We start from the raw sequence: 24440 nt of genomic DNA, 5'->3' as shown, positions 1-24440 counted from the left end.
CCAGGTCCCTCTGCAAGCTTTGAAAGCCTTCCTTACTGTCCACAATGCCTCCAATCTTAGTGTCATCAGCAAACTTGCTGATCCAATTTACCACATTATCATCCAAATCATTGATATAGACAATAAACAACAATGGTCCCAGATCCCTGAGGCACACCACTAGTCACAGACCTCCAGTCTGAGAAGCAATCATCCACTACCACTCTCTGTCTTCTCCCACACAGCCAATTTCGAATCCAGTTTACAACCTCTCCATGGATACTAAGTGTCTGAACCTTCTGAACTAACCTCCCTTGTGCGACGTTGTCAAAGGCCTTACTAAAGCCCATGTAGACAACATCCACAGCCTTTCCTTCATCTACTTTCTTGGTAACCTCCTCGAAAAACTCTAAAAGGTCCATTAAACATGACCTACCATGCACAAAGCCATGCTGACTATCCTTAATCAGCCCTTGGCTGTCCAAATAATTGTATATCTGATCTCTCAGAACACCTTCCAATAATTTACCTACTACTGACATCAGGCTCACTGGCCTGTAATTACCTGGTTTACTTTTGGAGCCTTTTTTAAACAACGGAACAACATGAGCTACCCTCCAATCCTCCAGCACCTCACCCGTAGCTAAGAACATTTTAAATATTTCTGCCAGGGCCCCTTCAATTTCTACACTAGTCTCCCTCAAGGTCCGAGGGAATATCATGTCAGGCCCGGGGGATTTATTTACCTTTATTCGCTGTAAGGCAGCAAGAACCTCCTCCTCTTTAATCTCTATATGTTCCATGAAACTACTGCTTGTTTCCCTTCCTTCCTTATACACTATGCCAGTTTCCTGAGTAAATACTGATGCAAAAAAACTGTTTAAGATCTCGCCCATTTCGTGAGGCTCCACACATAGATGACAACTCTGATCTTCAAGGGGACCAAATGTGTCCCTTACTATCCTTTTACTCTTAATATACTTGTAGAAACCCTTCGGGTTTACCTTCACATTATCTGCCAAAGCAACCTCATGTCTTCTTTTTGCCATCCTGATTTCCTTTTTTAGTATTTTCTTACATTTTCTATACTCTACAAGTACCTCATTTGCTTCTTGTTGCCTATACCTGCTATACACCTCTCTCTTCTTCTTAACCAGATCGCCAATATCCCTTGAAAACCAAGGTTCCCTATGCCTGTTAACTTTGTTTTTAATCCTGACAGGAACATGCAAACTCTGCACTCTCAAAATTTCGCCTTTGAATGCCTTCCACTTACTGAACACATCCTTGCCAGAAAGCAACTTATTCCAATCCACTCTTCCTAGATCCTTTCTCATTTCCACAAAATTGGCCTTTCTCCAATTTAGAATCTCAACTCGAGGACCAGACCTATCCTTATCCATAATTAACTTAAAACTAATGACATTGTGGTCACTGGACCCAAAATGTTCGCCTACAAATACTTCTGTCACCTGACCTGACCGGTTCCCTAATAGGAGATCAAGTATTGCATCCTCTCTCATTGGTACCTCTCTGTATTGATTTAGAAAACTTTCCTGAACACATTTGACAAACTCCAAGCCATCCAGCCCTTTTACAGTTTGGGAGTCCCAGTCAATATGTGGAAAGTTAAAATCTCCTACTATTACAACTTGCTGTTTCTTACATTGGTCTGCTATCTCTCTACAGATTTGCTCCTCCAATTCTCTCTGACTATTGGGCGGTGTATAATATAACCCTATTAGTGTGGTCACACCTTTCCCATTCCTCAGCTCCACCCATATGGCCTCTGTAGATGAGCCCTCCGGGCTGTCCTGCTTATGCACAGCTGTGATATTTTCCCTGACTAGTAATGCCACTCCTCCCCCTTTCATCCCTCCCCCTCTATCACGTCTGAAACAACAGAACCCCAGAACATTGAGCTGCCAGTCCTGCCCCTCCTGCAACCAAGTCTCACTAATTGTAATAATGTCGTAATCCCACGTGCCAATCCATGCCCTAAGCTCATCAGCATTTCCGACAATACTCCTTGCATTGAAATAGATGCACCTGAGAACATTTCTATCATGTACAAACCTTTGATTTCTGTCTAGACATGCATTCCTCGTTGACCTTTATCCTCCTCCACCTCACTATCTGCTCTAACACTCTGGTTCTCCTCCCCCTGCAAATCTAGTTTAAACGTCCCGGAGCAGCACTAGCAAACCTACCCGCAAGGATGTTAGTCCCCCTCCAGTTCAGGTGCAAACCGTCCTATTGGAACAGGTCCCACCTTCCCTGGAACAGAGCCCAATTGTCAAGAAACATGAAGCCCTCCCTCCTGCACCATCTCCTTAGCCACATATTTAGCTGCATTATCCTCCTATTTCTAGCCTCACTAACATGTGGCATGGGTAGCACTCCTGAGATCGTAACCCTGGAGATCCTGTCCTTCAACTTTGCATCTAACTTCCTAAACTCTCTTTGCAGGACCTCCTCCTCCTTACTATCCACATCATTGGTCCCTACATGGACCACAACATCTGGCTGTTCACCCTCCCTCCTGTGTATACTGAGAACTCGATCCGAGATATCGCGGACCCTGGCACCAGGGAGGCAACAGACCATCCAGGATTCTCAATCTCTCCCACAGAACCTCCTATCTGTCCCCCTAACTATCAAATCCCCTATCACTACTGCTCTCCTCTTTTCCCTCCCTCCTTTCTGAGCCGAGGGTCCAGCCTCAGTGCTAGAGACAGGACCACTACAACTTGTTGCTGTTAGGTCGTCCCCACCAACAGTATCCAAAACAGTATACCTATTGTTGATGGGAACGACCACAGGGGTGCTCTGCTCTTTCTGTCTTTTCCCCTTCTCTCTCCTGACATTCACCCAGCTGCCTGCCTCCTGACTTTTAGGGGTGACTGTCTCCCTGAAACTCCTGTTTATTACTGCCTCTGCCTCCCGTATGATCCGAAGTTCATTCAGCTCCAGCTCCGGTTCCCTAACTCGGCTTCTCAGGAGCTGCAGCTGGATGCACCTTTTGCAGGTGTAGTCATCAGGGACAATTGTGCTGTCCCTGACTTCCCACTTGCTGCATTCGGAGCACTCGACTGCCCCAACTGCTTCCTCCATTACCTACTCCTAATTTACTTAAAGGAACTTACCCGGCCCTACCCCACTGGGAACAAGCTCTTCCTCAGTCTCTGTTCGCCTAAGCCTCTCGAGCCAAAGCTTCAAAGTTCCACTCCTTCACTGAGCCGCTCACACGCTGGCCACTCCTCTTCAGCTTCCCCTCCTTTTAGCTTCAAGCTCCACGCTCTTATTCAAATGTCCTCCCCCATGCTGTCCGCACTCTTTTTCAACTGACTTCGCTTCAAGCTCCACGCTCTTTTTCAAATGACCTCCTCCATGCTCTCCGCGCTCTTGTTCAAATGACCTCCCCCACGCTCTCTGCGCTCTTTTTCAACTGACCTCGCTTCAAGCTCCGCGCTCTTTTTCAAATGAAAAAGGCATTCAATGGCATTACCGTCACTGAATCCCCCACTATCAACATTCAGGGGAATACCATTGACCAGAAACTGAACTGGACTAGTCATGTAAATACTGTTGCTTCAAGAGCAAATCAGTGGCTAGGAATCCTGTATCAAGTAACTCACCTCCTGACTCCCCAAAGCCTATCCACAAGCTACAAGGCACAAGTGAATTCAGTGTGATGGAATACTCTCCACCTACTGGGATAAGTGCAGCTCCAGCAACATTCAAGAAACTTGACACCACCCAGGACAAAGCAGCCCACTTGATTGGCACCCCTTCCACAAACATTCATTCCCTCCACCACCAGTGCCCAGTGGCAGCAGTGTGTACCATCTACAAGATGCACTGTGGGAATTCATCAAGGCTCCTTAGGCAGCACCTGCCAAACCCATGACCACTACCATCCAGGAGGACAAGAGCAGCAGATAGCTGGGAGCACCACCACCTGAAAGTTCCCCTCCAAGCTAATCCCCATCTTGACTTGGAAAGATATCACTGCTCCTTCACTGTTGCTGGGTCAAAATCCTAGAACTCCCTTCCTAACAGTACTTTGGGTGTACCTACACCAAATGGACTGCAGCAGTTCAAGGGCAATTAGGGATGGGCAATAATTGCTGGCCTAGATAGTGATGCCCACGTCCCATCAATGAATTAAAAAAATTCCAAGTTGAAATGAATTCAGCCTTTTTCGTAGCAGGCCTGCAGTTTCTCAAGGTGAATTGATACCGGAAGACAAATGGCATGTTGGCCTTTATTGCAAGGGGATTGGAGTACAAAAATAAAGTAGTCCTGTTATAATTATACAAGGTATTGGTGAGTCCACATCTGGAGTATTGCGCGCAGTTTTGGTATCCACATTTAAGAAAGGATAGTCGCAATGAAGGCTGTACAGTGAAGGTTCACTAAGTTGGTCCCAGGGATATGGGGGTTGTCCCATAACGAGAGGCTGAGTAAATGCGGCTTATATTCTCTGGCATTTAGAAGAATGAGAGGTGATCTCATTGAAACCTGTAAGATTCTGAAAGGGTTTGATAGGGTAGATGCTGAGAGATTGTTTCCACTGGTCGGTGAGCCTAACATAAGAAGGAGGCACAGTCTCAGGATAAGGGACCGATCATTTAGGACTGAGATAAGGAGTAATTACTGCACTCAAAGGGTTGTGAATCTATTGAAGTGTCTATCCCAAAAGGCTGTGTATGCTTCAGCATGGAATAGATTTTGGTCTCGCATGGAGTTAGGTGATAAGGGGAATGGGCAAGGAAGTGGAGTAGAAACTATAATCAGCCATAATCGTATGAATGGCAGAGCAGGCTTGATGAGCTGTGTCGTCTGCTCCTGTGCCTATTTCTTGTGTTCTTAGTTAGAGTAGAGGTCTTGAAAAGTAGAGGGATCTTAGTAAGCTGCGATGTAGTTGAATTTGAGGCTGATTCTCAGGTGATCTTGAAGTAGGAACAGGTTGGGGGGAAAATTCCTTCTCCCTCTTTGAAAGTATAGCTGTTTTATCTTAGTTGTGCTGCCTTACAGCTGGTCCGATGGCTTTCTAGATGATGTTTCTAATATTTCTGATCTGAATAGCTTCTGCTGTGATTTTATAAAAAGAGCAGGTAACAAACATTGCTGACTTTAATCATGTGTCCAATTACGAGTCCTAACTCCTTCTTCCAAATGAAATGAGTGGGTTGTTTTTTATCACCTCCTGTGTTTTAGCCTCCCACACTGAGAACTTTTGAGACAGCTAAGGTCACCTTAATTGATTGACCCATTCAGTTTGAATTACCCCTTGATTGCCTTTACTTTTTTAAATTCTTTCATGGGATATGGGCTTCACTGCCTAGGCCAGCATTTATTGCCCATTCCTAATTGCCTTTGAGAAGATGGTGGTGAGCTGCTTTCTTGAATTGCTGCAGTCCATGTGGTGTAGGTACGCCCACAGTGCTGTTAGGGAGGGAGTTCCAGGATTTTGACCCAGCGACAGTGATGTCAAGGGCAGTCACTCTCACCTCAGTTCAGCTCTTTAGTCCATGTTTGGATTAAGGCTGTATTGAGGTCAGGAGCTGAGTAGCTCAGATAGGACCCAAACTGAGCATCAGCCATTTGATAGCACTGTTGATGGTCTCTTCCATTACTTTGCTGATGATGATCAAGAGCAGACTGATGGGGCAGTAATTCACCAGGTTGGATTTGTCCTGCTATTTGCGGAAGGAATATATCTGGGCCATTTTCCATAATGCTGAGTAGATGCCAGTGTTGTAGCAATACTGCAACAGCTTGGCTAAGGGCGCAGTTAGTTGTGGGGCACAAGTTTTCAGTACTATTGCAGGAATGTTTTTTAGACTTCATAGCAGATTGATACAATGAGTTGGACCCTTTCAGAGGGCATTTAAGAGTCAACTACATTGCTGTGGGTCTGGAGTCACATGTAGGCCAGACCAGGTAATATCCAGTGAAGGGAATATCCAGTGCCTTCAGTTATTTCTTGACATCACATGGAATGTATTGAGTTGGCTGAAGACTGGCATCTGTGATGCTGGGGACCTCAGGAGGAGACCAAGTTGGATCATCCAGTCAGCACTTGCTGAAGATTGTTGCAAATTGTTCAGCCCTGTCTTTTGCGTTGATATGCTGTGCTCCCTCATCATTAAGGATGAGGATATTTGTAGAACCTGCTCCTCCAATGAGCTGTTTGATTGTCTGCCATCATTCGTGACTGGACGTAACAGGACTGCAGAGCTTAGATCTGATTCGTTGGTTGCAGGATCGCTCAGCTTTGTCTATCGCACACTGCTTTCATTGCTTTGCATGCAAGTACTCCTGTGTTGTAGCTTCACCAGGTTGACACCCATTTTTAGGTATGTCTGGTACTGCTCCTGGCATGCTCTCCTGCATTCTTCATTGAGTTAGGATTGATGCCTCGGTTTAATGGTAATGGTAGAGTAGGGGATATGCCAGGTTACAGATTGTGGTTGTATACCATTCTGCTGCTGATGGCCCACAGCCCCTCATGGGCTATCCCAGTTAGCACTATGGTAGTGCTACACTGCACAACAGAAGGAATCCTCAATGTGAAGATGGGACTTCGTCTCCACAAGGACTTTGCAATGGTCACCACTACTGTGAACAGATGCATCTGCGATAGGTAGATTGGTGAGGATGAGGTCAGGTAGCTTTTTCCTTCTTGTTGATTCCCTAATGAATGACATTTGATGGCTCTATGTCCCAGGACGATGAGTGGCCTGACATGTGATTGTCCTTGTCTTGTTTAAAGTTTATCCTTAACAAAAGGACTTGTGAATTTCACAAGTGGTTGGGTTTGTTCATATTTTAACGAGCTTTTTGCTTGAGTTTCAGTTCTGTCTGGAGACGATAATGCTAAAATTACATGATATGCTGTCAGCCATCTTAAAAACTGTTGGGTTCATTTAAAGAGAAGACGGTTTTAAAATTTGTGATATCTTCATGCCTGTACTGGGCATGGCGCTAATCCTAAATTAGATTTGCCCTTGTTTGTTTAGTCATGATGGCACTTTGCGCAGCAACTTGTTGAGAGTGCGAGCTGATAATGGCACACTGAGGGAAACTGGGACATGAGTGAACAGGACAAAGTGACTCCCTAACTCCTTAAACAATCACATCAAAAGATTGTGAAATACACAGCACAAGGACTGAGAATGAAGTGAAAATTAGAGTGGATTAATTCAATGTTAAATCAGATAAAGAGAGAGAAAAAAATAACATTTTAAATTTCAGGTTTGAAAGCCTGCAGTATTAGTGCATGCATAATTGTGAATGCTATTAACTTCACTATTATTTTGACAGAAAAATATGAGCCATTACCTTTTTTCAATGATTTCTGATAAAAGAAATTGACTAAGAGTGGCACCCAATAGCCCTTGGTATGGCCCATAGATGTGGGGACTGAATGCTAAACCAGTTGTGCATCAGATACATACCATCCATTTAATTTGATGTCAGTTGCGGTCTAGTGTTCATGTTTCAACCAATGTTGTAATGAGGTCTGGAGCTGGGTGGTCCTGGCAGAACCAGGACCGACATTGGTGAGAAAATTATAGGTGAGTAAGTGCTGCTTGATAGCACTGTTGCCTTTCATCACTTAGTTGGTGATTGGGAGCATTAAGACTTGGCCAACTCACTCAGTGGTGGTACTACAACACCATTTTTGCTGATGGTGAGTTAAAAAAAATTGTGACAATACAGGAAGGCCATGAGCCAATTGACTGCTGAGTATTGCAGTTTTGTTTCTCTTTCTCCAAAGTTAGGGAGTTAGTATAAGGAGCTGGGAAATAAAACATTACACTTTTTGGATAAGGGCAACATTTCAGTTAACCTCCCAATGTCAGCAGAAGAGAAGTGAGTAGCTGGTATTCTTTATTTTTAAGTGAACGTTTATTATCTAATAGAGGAATGGCAGCAGAGCTCTGACCCCTGGAGTGCACATCATGTTCTATGTGGGAACTCTAGGATGCTTACCATGCCCTGGATAACCATATGTGTAGAAAGTGTCAATAGTTGCATCAGCTTGAGCTCTGAATTTCAGAACTTGAGCAGCAGCTGGTGTCATTGTAGTACATTTGTAAGGTTGAGAGCTTCATGGAATAGATGTGGTCATCCTACAGTTTAAGAGTATGCAGGGAGAGAGGGGATGGGTGACCACATGCAGTCAAAATAGGGAGATAGTGCAGGGATCCACTGAGTGTATCTCACTCTCCAACAAGTAGTCAGTTCTGAATACTGATGAAAGTGACGGTTTATCTGGGGAGTGCAGACACAGGGCAAGTCTATGGCACCATGACTGGCTCAGCTGTACAGTGGGGTGGGGGTTGGGGATCCTGGTGGTGGGGAGGACATGAGGAAGACTGTAAAAGTAAGAGTGATAGTAAGAGGAGCAGAAGGCATTTCTGCAGTCGCAGACATGAACACAGGATGCTATGCTGCCTTAATATAAAAGCAAAAAACTGCGGATGCTGGAAATCCAAAACAAAAACACAGATACCTGGAAAAACTCAGCAGGTCTGGCAGCATCTGTGGAGAGAAGCACAGGTAACGTTTCGAGTCCAAATGACCTTCAACAGAAGGGTCATTCGGACTCGAAACGTTAACTGTGCTCCTCTCCACAAATGCTGCCAGGCCTGCTGAGTTTTTCCAGGTATTTTTGTTTATGCTATGCTGCCACCCTGGTGCCACAGTCAAGGATGTCACTGAACAGCTGCAGAGCACTCTGAGGGGGGGCGGATGAACAGTCTGTGGTCATGGTCTATGTTTGTATCAACAACATAAGTAAAAAGAGGGATGTGGTTCTGCAGTCAGACTTTAGGGAGTTACGTAGGAAATTAGCAAGTAGGACTTCAGAAGTAATAATCTCCAGATTACTTCAGGTACCATGCACAAGTGAGTATTGAAATAGGAGAATAGAGCAGATGGATGTGTGGCTGGAAATGTGGTGTAGGAGAGAGGCCTTTTGCTTCATGGAACTTTGAGATCAGCTGGGGGAGTTGAGTTCTGGCTGGACAGGTGCACCTAACCAGAGATGGGATTGATCTCCTTGCAAGATGATTTGCTCGTGCTATTGGTGAGGGTTTAAACTAACTTGGCAGGAATGTGGGAATGAGGAGGCAATACTAGAGAGGCATACCAAGGTGCAAAGGATATTGGGAGAGACAGATAACACTGGAATAAGAAATAGTGAAGTGTTAGGCAAGCTCAGAGTATGATGGAAAGTAATAAAGTCTCAGTTAGGGATAATGAGTATATATTTGAATGTGTGGGGTGTGGTAAATAAGATTGGCGAGTTGCAGATGCAGATATCCAGGTGGAAATAAAATATTGTGGCAATAACAGAGATCTGGCTCAAAGAAGGGCAGGACTGGAAGTTAAATATTCTTGGATGCAAGATGTTCAGGAAAGATAGGAAAGGAGGAAAGGAAAGCAGTTTTGATTAAGGAGAACATTGCAGGAGAGAGAGGATGTCCCAGAAGAGTCAAGGACAGGATCTATTTGGCTAGGGCTAAGGAACAATAAAAAGGTGCAATTGCATTGCATGTAGTCTGTAGGCCACCAACTAGTGGGAAAGATGTAGAGGAACAAATCTGCAAGCAAATTACAGAGAAGTGCAAGAATTTAGAGAAGTTATAATGGGGGACTTTTATGATATATTTGGAAAATTAAAGTGTCAAGAACAGAGAGGGACAAGAGTTCCTAGAGCGCTATCAGGAGAATTTTCTAAAGCAGAAAGTTTCCAGTCCAATGGGAAAGGAGGCTTTATAGACCTGGTTCATGCAAATGAGGTGGGCCATGTGGATCAAGTGTCAGGAGGAGAACATTTAGGAAACAGTGATCATTGCATCATAAGGTTTAGGTTGCTTATGAAAAAGGACAAAGAACAAACGACAGAGTAAGAATAATTAATTGGTGGAAAGCCAACTTCAGTTGGTAAGAACTGATCTGAACCAGGTAAATTGAAATCAAAGATTGGCAGGTAAATCTGTAACTAAACAATTGGCTGCCATTAAAGAAGGGATAGTTCAAGTACAGTCAAGATATATTCCCAAGAAAGGGAAACGTAGGACAAAGAATGCCAGGGCTCCCTGGATGAAAGAGATAGACATTAAGATGAAGTATAAAAAATGTGCTTATGACAGATATCAGATGGATAATACAATTGAGAACCAGGCTGAATATAGAAGATTCAGGAGGGAATCAAAAGGCAAGTAAGAGAAGCAAAGAGAGAGTATGATAAGATACTGGTGGCTGACGTCAAAGGGAATCCAAAAGTTTTTATAAGCATATAAATTGTAAAAGGATGGTCAAAGTAGGAGTGGAGTCGATTAGGGACCAAAAGGAGGATTTACATATGGAGGTGGGAACATGGTTGATGCACTAAATGAGTACTTTGCATCTGTCTTTACCAAGGAAAAATATGTTGCACAGGTCATGGTGAAAGAAGAGGTAATTCAGAGGCTTGAAGGGTTTGAAATTGTTAAGGGGGAGGTATTGGATAGGTTGCCTGTATGAAAAACTGATAAGGCACCAGGACCGGATGAGATGCATCCAAGAATACTAAGGGAAGTGAGAGGGAAAATTGTGGCCATAATTTTCCAATCTTCCTTAGGCTCATGGGTGGTACCAGAGGACTGGAGGTTCGTAGATGTTATATCCTTGTTCAAAAAAGGGAGTAAAGATAAGCCCAGAAATTACTGGCCAATCAGTTTAACCTCAGTGATGGGGAAGCTTTCAGAAGTGATAACTTGGGACAAAATTAATAGTCACTTGGGTAAATGATGGGTTAGTTAAGGAAAGCTAGCATGGAATGTTTTTTAAGGAAAAATGGTGTTTAGCTAACATGCTTGAGTTTTTTGATGAGGTAACAGAGAAGGTTAATGGGACCAATGCTGTTGATATGGATCAGATGGACTACCAAAATGCATTTGATAAAGTGCCACAACAGACATGAAAGCAAACTTACACCACATGGAATGAAATGGACAGTAGCAACATGGATATGAAATTGGCCGAGTAACAGGAAACAGAGAGTAGTGATGAACTGTTGTTTTTTGGATTGAAGGAAGGATTGTAGTGGAGTTCCCCAGATCTTCCTGATATATTAATAACATAGACCTTGGTGTACAAAGCACAGTTTAAAAAGTTGCGGATGATATGGAATTTGAAACTACTTTGATCTGTGAAGATGATAGTGTACAACTTCAAAAAGATGTAGATGGGTTGGTGGAATGGGCAGACAAGTGGCAGATGAAATTTAATGCAGAGAAGTGTGAAGTGATTCATTTTGGTCAGATAAATGTAGAGAGGGATCTGGGTGTATTTGTGCACAAGCCATTGAAAGTAGCAGGAACACGGTTAATAAAGCATAGAAACATATAAAATAGGAACAGGAGTAGGTCATTTGGCCCTCCATCTCAACGGCGTATTTGATCACCCTCCCCATACCCCTTGATGCCTTTAGAGTCCAGAAATCTATCTATTTCCTTCTTAAATATATTCAGTGACTTGGCCTCCACAGGCTTCTGTGGTAGAGAATTCCATAGGTTCACCACCCTCTGCGTGAAGAAGTTTCTCCTCATTTCAGACCTAAATGGTCTACCCTGTATCCTGACATTGTAACCCTTTGTTTTTGGCCCCCCAGCCAGAGGAAATATCATCGTTACATCCAGTCACTCCATCCCTGTCAGAATTTTATATGTTTCAATGAGACCTCCTCATTCTTCTAAACTCCAGTGAATACTGGCCTAGTTGGCCCAATCTCTCCTCATACAACAATCCTGCCATATCAGGTATCAGTCTGGTAAACTTGCACTGCACTGCCTCCATGACAAGTATATATTTTCTTAGGTAAGGAGACCAAAACTGCACACAATGCTCCAGGTGTGGTCTCACCAAGGCCCTGTACAGCTGCAGTAAGCATACAGGGCACAGTGCTTTATAAATAGGGTCATAGCACACTAAAGCAATTAAGATATGTTAAACGGTATAAAACACTGATTCAGCCTTATCTGGAGGGTTGCATATCATTCTGAGCACCACACTTTAGGAAGTAAAGATTCAGAAAAGATTCACAAGAATGGTTCCAAGGGATGAGGAACTTCAGTTACATAGATACATTGGAGAAGCTGGTGCTGTTCTTCTTGGACAAGAGAAGTTTAAATGAGATTTGATAGTGTTCAAAATCATGAGGGACGTGGACAGAGTAAATAGGGAGAAACTCCTCCCATTGGTGGAAGGAAATAGAACCAGAGGACACTCTTTTAAGATAATTGGTAAAGGAAGCAGTGGTGACATGGTGCAAAGCTTTTTCATGCAGTGAGTGGTTAGAATCTGCCTGAGAGTGTGGTGGAGGCACGGTTAATTGAGGCTTTCAAAAGGGAATTGAATCATTACCCAAAAAGGGAAGCTAGGCAGGGCTACTGGGAAAAGGATTGGGTGTGGATCTAGGTGAACTAGATTACGTTCTGCGCCATTGCTACCTAGTACTACTTCCAAATGATGTTTGATAAGAGCTGGTTTGATGGCTGAAGGAGTGTGGTAGGAGGTTGATGGTAATTAGCAGGAAAATGTTTGACACTTCATGGAGTTCTCATTGAAGTATTGAGGCTTGAGTGGTCATGCAAATCCTTCATTTAATTGAAAGTCTTCCAAGTACAGATGTCACAACAGACTATAGTCTGTACAGAAATTTGTTGATGCAATATTGGATCTGTTGATGCAACTTTTGGGCAAATGTAAGTCTACTGTCTGGAATGTTCAAAATATATGTTAAATAGAGTTTGCAGCCAGCACAGGTACCTTTGCAAGATCATTAAATTTAATTCTGCATTTGAAAGTGATCTTGTGTCACTGTTATGACAATGTGAGGAAGAGTAAAAAATAATTCCTCTAGTTTTCCACTCCAGGTCTGACCGTAACAAGGTTTTGCTGTGAATGTAGCGAGGATGTGCTTTGCCAATATTGCAGAATCACACTATGTACACTTCCAGGTTATAAAGAATTAGTCAGACAAGTTTTCTGAGTTTGAAACAAAAGATAAGATAAGTTTATTGACCCTACTTCCCAAATTTAAAAAAAACCAGTAAATTGCAACTGCTATTTATATGCCACACACATTCTCTTGGCCCAGCCACACAAGTACAGATGGTAGAATAAAAGGATAGGCTTGAAGATTTTATTACAGTTTGTGAGGAAAATGAACAATCAAAGAAATATATGGTGAATTGTTCTTTGGCTGGTCTAAATGAGGTGATTCTACATTATGGCCATTTTGTTCAGTTGCCATCCTAGGTGTAGTTGTACAGAGCAGATTTCCACATTTTATCCCCAGGAGATCTAAGTTTTTAGTAGATTTTGCTTCATAGGATGGTTATTTTTCAAATCCGTGTATAATACTTCTGAGAGAAAGAGAGGGAGAAGGAGAGAGACAACTCTCTGCAGCCTTTCAGTATAGCCTTCCAATCTCTTCTCTCTGGTTTGGTAAACTGTTCTTAAAAGTTGTGCTGGTTGTATATTCTAGAGGAATTCAATTACCATGTCTTCTGTAGTCATTATTTTGTAGAATAGGTAATTACATTTGATTTTGATGTCTCAACTCAGAAACCTTTGAAGAGCAGTAGTGTAAAAGCCAACAGGAGATGGGGTTTTTCATGCTCCCGGGGGGGGAGGGGGGTGTGGGGGGGTGGGGGGCGGGGGGCGGGGGGGGTCTGGGGGGATGCGATGGGTGGGGGGGTGGTGGTTGAGAGTCTGTTCCTTTTCATCCCACTTAGGTGGAATGCAAGTTTGTATATTGTAGCTGGCTGGCAGTCACTCCATTGTCTTAATGGGATTACAATTTTTATTAAGAATCCAACCAGAAAAAGAGGCATTAAGTATTATTTTTTTTTTATAAAGGCACACCTTCATAACAGTCACTTTTATCCACATGGTTCTGGCTGTGTATTGGCAGTTTTATTTCCCACTGACTCCCATTATTCCATTCCCTCTTCCCCATGTTGAATTTCTATCAGAATTATACATTTACATCATTCTGACAAATTTCGGGCTTGTTTCCTGATTCCTTTTTGTTCCATAATTTGAATGTGTTGCATGCTGATACAGATTTAAGGATTGTCTAGCTTCAAATAAAGCACCTCCCATCAGCACCAGAGCTTTCCTAACTTCCCCATGATTTTTCTGAACATGTATTATTTTAATTTGTTTACCTTGGAATTTAAGACAGTATAGGTTTCAGACTGAATTAATCACCCAGGTGGTGGTTCCATCCACTGGCTGAAAGGCTGGGTGACAGCTCCACTGGGCCCATTTCCAGGAATCTCAAAAGAATGAAATGCCTATCATACAGTCTACTGCTGCCTCAACCTTCCCTGCCTCTGACTTAATTGTGAGATTTGGGGAGGCGAAAGGCTTTTCACTGTGAACCTTCCCATCTGATTATATGGACCCCCTCCACCTGATTCCCAACCTGCTTCGTGGTTGGGGGAGCATTACATTTTGCCCATCAACTTAGGGGAGCTGGTAGGATTCCCACTCCACTGCAATTATGGTGGCAGATCACGGGACTCAGAATTTCAGGGCTAGGAATAGAATGAAATATTGAACTGGATGTCACTCTGAATGGTGAATGAACAGGGCAAGCCATTCATTCGGCCTGTACTAGCATGGTAGGATGCTGTTAACCAATATCCGAAATGAACAGCAGCCTTTAGAGAATATCTGAGGTCTGAACAAACAGGATAAACAAATGTGTATCTCCATAACCAATCAGATGGAGAAATCGATAATAAACTGTGCTAAGTCTGAACTAGGAAGTATAATTTTCAGTGTCAGAGTGGTTATTTGGTGGTAATTACAACTAACTGCAGTGTTAAAAGGGTCCTTACGCTAGAATGGACAAGCAGGACATTTTCTGGAGAGTATTGGCCATATCTGAGGTTAACATGTCAACTTCATGCCTTACAAAGTATTTAAATTATGGGTCAGACAGAGAGGTGTGCTTACTTTTAGAGGAACTGGGCAGCTGAAACAGCAATTTTGGGATTTAGGCATTTAACTATGTATGTGTAGTTGTTGACTGATTTTGCACATAAATCTCCACGAGTGCTTAGACTCACCATCATTGTACAGAAAACCCAACCAGACCCCAATCCATTAAAGAGGATAGACATTTTGCATTCTTAAAAAAGTTATTTTAAATAGTTACAGGCCTATTTTTCTCTCCTCATTGAGAATTTAGAAGAATGATTGTTCATGGAACATGTTTATTTATGCAGCTGTCATATCAATTTCTATATTAGCTGCATTGTGTAAGAGTAACAACGAAGAGGCTGAATTTCGGAGAGTGATCTCATAGTGCTGTTCTGGGATGGGCATATTTCAAATTCTAGTCCAAAACAAAAACAGAATTACCTGGTGTCAGTTTCATTAGCATATTGTTGATGGAGACCTGTACCAATTTGAACAGAACTCAGCATCTCAATGAATTAATATTATGGTTCAGCTGCAGTGTAGTAGAGTCAATTGTATATCCGCAGATCACTTTAATAGTCCAGTTCCATAATTTGTCATTTAAATTTTAAATGTCCTAATGCCCTTAGCAACACTGGATGATAGGGGTACACAGGTAACTCTTGGATACATTATCTCCAATCTTAACAGTGTGAGAATTACATCAATTATCCTTCCGTAATTTGTATGTGCCCAGCCACATGCAGCAGAAATTTTAGAGGATATAAAAGGATATACAACATATTCACCTCCATCTACTCCCAGTACAGTTTTCTTTAACTTCGGAAAAGATGTGAAAATGAGGAGACTAATTGTTTGAGAGCTCTCAGATTTCAGCTGGCAACAGGTCAATTAAGGCTTTATGTGGCCCCTGGGAAGGCCCCAGATAAAGATAATTGACCCTGGAAGGGGTGAAGTATGGTACATTACAGCGCCTATGAGTTTCTAAGCAGATGAAGATTGAAAAGCTGCCAAGGTTCTTCGGTTTCTGAAAGCACTCTGGGGCCCTAAAGTGGCGTGGCTCTGGACCATTGTGCTTTCCGATGACAGAGTAGGGTGGCTGCCACCGATGCACACTAACTATTGTATACGGCCTGGCCCATCCACTAAAATGTTCCAGTCCCAAAGATTTGGAAAGAAGCCTGTATCCTTCCAGTCAGGTTGCCACACCTACACCAGTGATCCAGGCCCATCAGGATTTTGGTCTCTATTCTGCATTTAATTTTGCCATGCTGCTGTGTGTTTAGCTTAAGTGTAAATAATATCTAAGAATGTATACTTTACCTGGATTTATTTTATTGCTTACTCTTCCTACAGGTATATTGCAACTAGTCGGTTCATTCAATGTTGATGTTAAAAAACCCATGATATTTACTGGCTCACAAGAAGATATGTTTGGATATACTGTTAAGCAATTTGAAAATGAAGAAGGGAAATGGTAAGCAGTGTTTGCTTTTTAACAACTTTAGAACCTATTCTGCTTTAAAAGGAAAAACTGTGATTCTGGCATTGTAGGAAGTAGCAAATAGCACCACTTGAAGTGGCGCTGCACAAGTATACTGACCTCTCCAGATATCACAGTCACCTTCACATAGTCTTTTCATTCACATAATTTTCTGGTGCTTCAAGTGCATCATGACGCTTCAGGAGTCGCTGAACAAGACATTAGCAGCCAGTGAAAGTCTTCATGCCCAATTTAGGGAATGGGTGTGCAAGTAATTTCAATGCATCGGGCACTGACCATCGTATTACCAGTCCAGGGTATTTTACAATGCCAATCTGTTACATATGTTATGAATTATTGGAAACACATATTTTTCATGTTGTCCCAGACAAACATTGACTGATGGTTTGAACTTTTGTACTACTACGGAAGAGAACATTTGATGACATGCAAACTCTTTCTTCCTGTCTGCAGTGTCAGATATTTTGTTTTAATCCTGCCTAGTTGAAAAGAAAACATCTGTGAGATGCTGTAGATTTTTAATTAATAAGTCCTGTTGTTTCCTCTCTCATCCACAGGAAATCAAACAAGGCTTAAATGTTAACTAATGCATCCTAAAATGCATAGCAAACTTGGCATGTTAAGAAAAAAAAACATATGTAACAAATAATTATTTACCTCCCCTGTATCCTATGCTGCAATTACTACATAAACCAGTGAGCAGTCTGCATGTTTAATTTGATTATTTGCCCTTTCATCAGAGCTTAGAGCTTTTGGTGCTAACTAACCACTATCTATAAAGCACTCCACACATGGAAAGCACTTTATAAAAAGGTAGTCAAATATGAGAGAAAGGCAGTTGGGGGGTCGGGCTGAGGGGAGGTGGGAGGGGTGGGGAGGGGGGGTTGGGTGATGGAGGGGAGGAGAGGAGCATGGTGGAAGATATAAGGCATTAAATAAAAAGAGCCAGAGGTAGTGGGCTGGATTTAATGATAAAATAGTGGTAAGGCTATCAGCACCCACCATTATTACTGGGTAAATTGGACAGCATCATCTGGCACCCTCAAATGCACAGTTAAATGTGCAAATCAGTTGCTGGCAGAAAGAGCCTGTTCCTCCACAGGGTACACTGTTGCAGTCCACACTGGTAGACCTGGCACTGAAATGAATTCAACAGCTTGAACATCTGGCAATTGCCCTTTAGTAATGCATTAAAAATGTCTGAAAAAGTAAGGGATGATGTATTCAGGTGTAAGGGTGTTTTTAATGGTGTGTTAAGTGATAATTATTGCTGAACAACTTTGCTAACAATGGAAATTTAAATTGACAAATGTGGCACCTCATTTCATTGGAAGAAAACGAATGTTGGAGATTTAAAAATAAACAAATATATGTTTTTGTACTTTTTCTGTCTGTCTCTTATCTTTCTCCCTTAATTCCATCTGAATTTCCCAAACTTTGTTTCATATTCTGTACTTCATTTAAACCTATTTATGCATCCTGCTTTATATTTCCTGGTTTAGATTCTGTAGGCTGTGTTTAAAGGTGGTGACGGGGGCCTCACCCGCCAGTTGAAGAACTGGTGAGAGCCCACGTTACCTGTTTTAGGGAAGGTCCACAGCATTAAGTAGCACTCAGGCACTTAACTGAACAGAGACGGGTCCCTAGGGTGGAAGCCTCACTTATCGATCTGCTGGTCAATCAGAGGCAGGCAGCTCTATTGAACGGCAACACCATGGATGAGGCAATGGTTGCTGCCAATATGACATTAAACCAGAGGCCTAGTATCATCGTTGAATCCCAGGCCACAGATGAGTGATGGTGGTGGGTGGGGTGGATGCGGGTTGAGGATCATGGGGTAGTGTCACAGGAAGGAGTTGGTAGCAAGGGTGGGGGTGGCTCTCAGTGGGCCTCCCTTCCCAATGCCAAGACCCTTGATCAAGCACTGAGTGCCTTTGAACAAAGGACCCCCCCTACGGCCCTGCTCCCCCATCCCCACGGGAACCTACAAGCAACCCTGCACAGGTTTTCATGTTGTGTTTTCTGCTTGGTAGTCCCCCCAACACCACCATCCCCGACCCCCTGCTGCTGGGTTACTACCAGTGGGGGGGTGGCATGAGGCCCTTATGTGAGTATTAATTTCTCACTTAAGGCCTCAATTAGTGGCAGGATGGGAAAGCTGTTCACAGGCCTTCCTGCCACAGACTTAATCAGGATGGAGGCGGCAAGATGGAGGGGTCCGCACCCACCACCCTCTCGGCCCCACCACCAAACTCACCACAGGGGAGGGCATTAAATTCTACCCTGTGTGTCTCAGTGAGATTTCTTCAGCCTTCAAGAGCTTTTTTTCTTAACCTATTCCCAGATATCACAATTCCACTGGAAGGGCACCATATTGGATTAGAGACCATATTCGGGCATATCTACATTCTAATCACTGCTAAAACTGTGGACAGCAGTCACTGAGGTGAACACTAAGTGCTGTTCTTTAATTGCTGACTTCATAATCTTGACAACTGGTTCGATGAAGATTTTAATAGCAGGGAGGGAGTTGGTTAAGGTAGAGGGAATTTGTAAGAAGGTTCAAAGGACAAGAACACAACTGTTGAGTGTTCACCAATGATGAAAAGGAAGAAATGCAGAACACATCATATTCCTGCACAAAGGAAGTTGAGAACAAGGTGCTAAGCCATGCTGTAGTTCATTAAATGGGTCATTCAGCTGACAGTTGAAATCCCATATGTCCGCATTGCAGCTCTTATTATCCATATCACTTCCTGCATTGTGTTTCAGGATGCACTGGAAGTATAAAGTAGTTCTGCAATGTAAAACTGTAAGATTTGTTTTAATTAGCTAGTGTAGAACCAGGGCTCATAATACAAGACCACCACAATATTTACTTTTTGAGCAAAAGAAATAGTGTACACCAATGCACCTCCCAAGTTGTCCTTATTCTGATGGTAGTTCCTTTGATTCTAAACAGCGAACAACTTTATCATTTACATATAGCATTATTGATTACTTAATTTATTGCCACATTTTATACCAAATTAATTTGTGATGGCTCAAAACATCTAAAGGCCTAAAACAGTCCCTAGATCCTCTGTGAATTTGTTTTCATTTCTTTGGCCATTAGCTGAGTTTGCACACTCAAAACTTTCTTCGGTGGAGACAATGTGAATAATTAACCATGCAAAGAAGGCATTTTGCCAGGAGAGTGTCAAATGTCTTCCATTTGTTCTTTGTAACTTTTCAATGTCCTTGTTGAGCTTTGATAATGATACAGTGAAACACAACGCAAAGTAAATTACAATATGTGTGTTTATATCTATGATCTAGAAAGCTCAGTTGGGTGCATTTTCATCTTTGGCATCTAGGAATAAAGCATCATCACCTGTACATAACAGAGCTTTAACTTAATGGAAGAAAGATTATGAGCTTTATAATCTCCCTACCTGATTTTCTTCTCTATGCTGCAATTCTTCACACTGAATGCTAAAAATGAAATCTGTTCCTTGATCATAGCACAGATTAAAAAATAACCCCTACACATTGCTATTTCCTAATCATAGTGTAGTACAGTTATGCTTCCGGTCACTCCAACGCCCATGTTCTATGGTACAGTAGCTTGTTTATGGTCCCCTTTTGAAAACTGTAGAGATAGAGATCAGTCCATCGTTGGGAATTATGCCATTTATTAGACCGGATCCCCTTCTTGTAAATAAATGTCTTTCTGTTCTCAAATGCCAACAGAGTTCAGATCCATTATGATGATGTTATGTGTGCGAAGCCTGCAACCAGAGGCAGTCAGAACAGAATAGCTGCTACTTTAGTCTGAAAGTGAACAACTTGTTGCATGGAAACAGCAAATTGCCTTCATAATATTTCCTGAAAATGATTTGTTATTAGTTTCTACTGGGGGAAAAAAACCCTGTTCCTATTTTAGCACCAACAGTAACACGCTTAGGCCAGAATTTTTCTGTTGGTGGGTGGGCTCAGCGAGAGTGGGTGGGGGCTGTCCCAGAACCAATCGCCACCTGTGATTGGCTCTGTGCCACTATTTTATGCGGGCGGGCCAATTACGCCCAGCGTAATACTCAGCGCTACCTGTGAAGGAGGGGGAGGAGGGAGAGTTGGGGCCAGCACTCTTTTGCACCTAGCACGGAGTGGCCTCAGGGAGATTGAAGCGGTTTTCAAATAAATAAATAAACTGCTCAAAAATTTATTTAAACATGTGACTGTGTCTCATGAGAGGGACATATTTTTATAGTTCATTAAAAAAAATTATTTAATTAATAAAGGCTTTAGGAAACCTCATCCCAATCGCAGATGAGGTTTCCTAAAAAACGTGAAGGCTGCTTGGCCTTTTCGCCTGCCCGCCAACCTTAAGGTTGGACGGGCAGCATCAACAATGACCTTAATAACTCCCTTAATCACCTTAATAAGCTGCTTACATATTGGCAGGTGCCCGCCGAATGAAACATCATGACACAGCGTGATGACTTCGGGACGCAACCTCGCCATTTTACACATCGGTGTGTTGGGCCTTCCAACAAGCCGACTGAAAGATCCTGCCCTTAGTCATGTTTTACACATTCAGATGTTATATTACTATGACTAAGAAGAAAAGCCAATCATATTTTTTGTTTCCATTATCGTCACCATCCTACTAGGAGTTGTAAAGATTCCTAGAAAGTGTGCTTTAATATCCCAGTGGTGATTCAGTATGAATGAATTATTCCTATACACTTGAAAGCATAATACGTGCGATTTTGCAAGTGCAAAACTTTTTGGCTACAGGGTCTGGTCACACAGAGAACAGAAAATAGCGAGTTCTAAAACCAGCCTATTCTCTGTTTGTATAATACAGCACACAAGTTTCTGTGCTTGTTTCTCCAGAGCTTTGTTTTCTCTCTCGTACGCAATACACACATGCTTCACTTAAATCATATATCTGATACAAATTACTGCACAATGAAACAGTTAATGAAATTCCAGAGGTTATGTAGAACTTGTGCAGTGAGCTGAACTCATCTATTTAAAATAGATGTTAAAGGCAGACACAGCCTGACCTGTGGGGATGGGCTGAATGGTCTCCAGTGCTGTAATAATTCTGTGCTTCTGTGATCCTGTGACTTTTTTTAAAAAGCACAGTTGTTCCATCATTTCTGTCAATCTCAAGAAAAACAAATTATCTGTTCCCTTTAGAATTTAGAATACTTGAATTGTATCTCAACAGGACCGGAGTAAACTAATCACTTACACCTTAAACTATATCAATTCGCTTACCCTTTCCTGCAATGCCCCCAATATCTGGATAATCTTACTGTAGAACAAGTGGAATTATACATAGGTGTGACTATAGCTGGGCCTTGAAAAGACTCATTATCAACTCATTGGTTTTATGCCGTAAAATTCTGGGTATACATCTCAAGATTTGAAAAACGTTCTTGCTGTTGATGTATATTATGCAGTTAATGTCAGTCAGCAGTCCACCAAAAACAGTAGAACTGACTCTGATAGCATACAGTCATTAAACTGTATATATTTATTTATTTCCCTTCCTAGTCTCATTATCTTGTATTTTTCACATTTAGTTTCACGTTTCACTCACTGACTCACTATCCCAAGATATCCAGTGCGTGTTTCTTTTCTCTCTTTTCTTTGAATCACCACCCAATTTTGTGTCATCTGGAACCATAGGTGAATTTACTTTATCCTCAGCCTTAAAACTTCAACAATATAAGCAGCAATGACCCAGCACTGATCCTTCTGACATCTTAGTGATGGGCCCTTGAAATAATACAGCTCATTCACAAACACCTTGGGCAGAGTTTTTAAGTTGATGAGCGGGCACGTGCCTGGCCCGATCAGATGCGAAATAGAGCAAGATGACTTCAGGCGACCGTCCTGACGCCAGTCCACGCGGGCACGCGTAAAAGTCGGAAGTGCGCCCAGCGACAATTAAGAGGCCAATTAAGGTACTTAAAGTTGAAATTGCCTTTAATTTTATGTTGCCTGTCCAGCCTTACAGTTGGCAGATGGGTGAATCAGCCAGGTGGCCTTTGCATTTTTCTTCAAACCTCATCCACGGGCGGGATAATGTTTCCGTGATGAAATAAAATATAAATAAATTTCTGTGTACAGCATGTTCAATAGCTAAATTTTCAAGCAATTTATAATGATGCCTGGACACTTTCTTTCAGCTTCTGAAACCTTTATTTTTGATTTTTCAGGTCTTCAGCTCCCTGAGGCAGTCCTTTGCCTTCAGGGAGCTTTCATTCAGAGCTCGCCCACGTCCGCACTGATGTCAGTGCCCACCCTCTCCTGCCCCCACCCCAGCACGCTGAGCATTTCAGCGCACGCCTCACGCTGGCTGGCCATTAATTGGCCAGCCAGCATGAAATCACGGCCGGGGGCCAATCGCAGTCAGCAGTCCACTCCCCTGCCGATTGTGCCTTCCTGCCGACCTAAAAATCCTGCCTCACTTCTTTTTAATCTATCTTTAATTCACCACAGAAACTTACCTCTCATTCAATGACCTTTCCAACTTATGGGCTAATTACGAGTAGCATCATGTCAATTGTCTTTTTTTAAACTTTCATAGGATGTGGGCATCACTGACACAGTCAGCATTTGCTGCTCATCCCTAATTACCCTTGAGAAGGTGGTGGGGAGCCACATCCCTGAATTTATACAGCACCCTCAGCACTGTTACGAAGGGAATTCCAGGATTTGACCCAGCGACAGTGAAGGAATGGTGAAATAGTTTCAAGTCAAGATGGTGTGTGGCTTGAAGGGGAACTTGCAGGTGGTGGTGTTTCCCTGCATCTGCTGCCCTTGTCGTTCAAGGTGGTAGAGGTCATGGGTTTGGAAGGTGCTGTTGAAGGAACGTTGATGCATTGCTGCAGTGCATCTTGTATGTGGTATACACTGCTGCCACTGTGCATTGGTGGTGGAGGGAGTGAATGGTTAAGATAGTGGATGGGATACTGATCAAGCAGGCTGCTATATATTTGATAGTGTTGAGCTCCTTGTATGTTGTTGGAGTCACACTCATCCAGGCAAGTTTAATGTATTCAATCACACTCCTGACTTTTGCCTTGGTGGACAGACTTTGAGGAGAAAGGAGTTAAGTTACTAGCTGTGAATCCCAGCCTCTGACCTGCTCTGGTAGCCACAGTACTTTTATGACTGGTCCAATTCAGTTCCTTGTCAATGGTAAACCCCAGGATGTTGATAGAGGGGTATTCATCAATGGGAAAGCCATTAAATGTCAAGTGGAGATGGTTAGATTCTCACTTGTTGGAGATGGTCACTGTCTGGGACTTGAGCGCAATTGTTACTTGCCACTTGTAAGTCCAAACAGAAATTTTGGTCTTGTTACAAATAGACATGGGCTGCTTCAGTGTCTGAGGAGTCACGAATGTTGTGGAAGATTGTGTAATCATCAGCGAATATCCTCATTTCTGACCTTATGATGGAAGGAAGATCATTGATGAAGCAGCTGAAGATGGTTTGGCCTTGGACACCACCCTGAGGAACTCCTGCAGTAATGTCCTAGAGCTGAGATGATTGGCGTCAAACAATCACAACCATCTTCCTTTGTGCTAGGTATCACTCCAACCAATGTAGAGTTTTCCCCCCGATTTTCATTGATTTCAATTTTCCTGGAGTTTCTTGATGCCACACTCGGTCAAATGCTGCCTTGAGGTTAAAAGCAGTCATCCTCTCTTCACCTCTTGAATTCAGCTCTTTTGTCCATGTTTGAATCAAGGCTGTAATGAGGTCAGGAGCTGAGCATCAGTAAACATGTTATTGCTGTGTAAGTGCCACTTGATAGAACTGTTGACAACATCTTTAATCACTGCAGATGATCAAGAGTGACTGAGGAGGGTTATTGGCTGGGTTAGATTTGTACTGCTCTTTTGTGGATAGGACATACCTGGACAATTTTCCATATTGGCAGGTAGATGCC

At 42.6% G+C, this 24440-nt stretch overlaps 1 protein-coding gene across 2 annotated transcripts in view; it reads left to right on the top strand.

Annotated features, from left to right (window-relative positions):
- Window positions 1-24440, top strand: part of itga1 (integrin, alpha 1) — a 334480-nt gene that overhangs the window by 40597 nt on the left and 269443 nt on the right. For both annotated transcript variants that reach the window (XM_041192519.1, XM_041192527.1), the window contains exon 2: window positions 16336-16456. In XM_041192519.1, the coding sequence (XP_041048453.1) occupies window positions 16336-16456 (121 nt within the window). The remainder of the gene's footprint in view (window positions 1-16335; window positions 16457-24440) is intronic.

Source organism: Carcharodon carcharias, chromosome 1, assembly GCF_017639515.1.
Source record: "Carcharodon carcharias isolate sCarCar2 chromosome 1, sCarCar2.pri, whole genome shotgun sequence".
Lineage (NCBI taxonomy): Eukaryota > Metazoa > Chordata > Chondrichthyes > Lamniformes > Lamnidae > Carcharodon > Carcharodon carcharias.
This window is presented reverse-complemented; position numbering and strand designations above follow the sequence as displayed.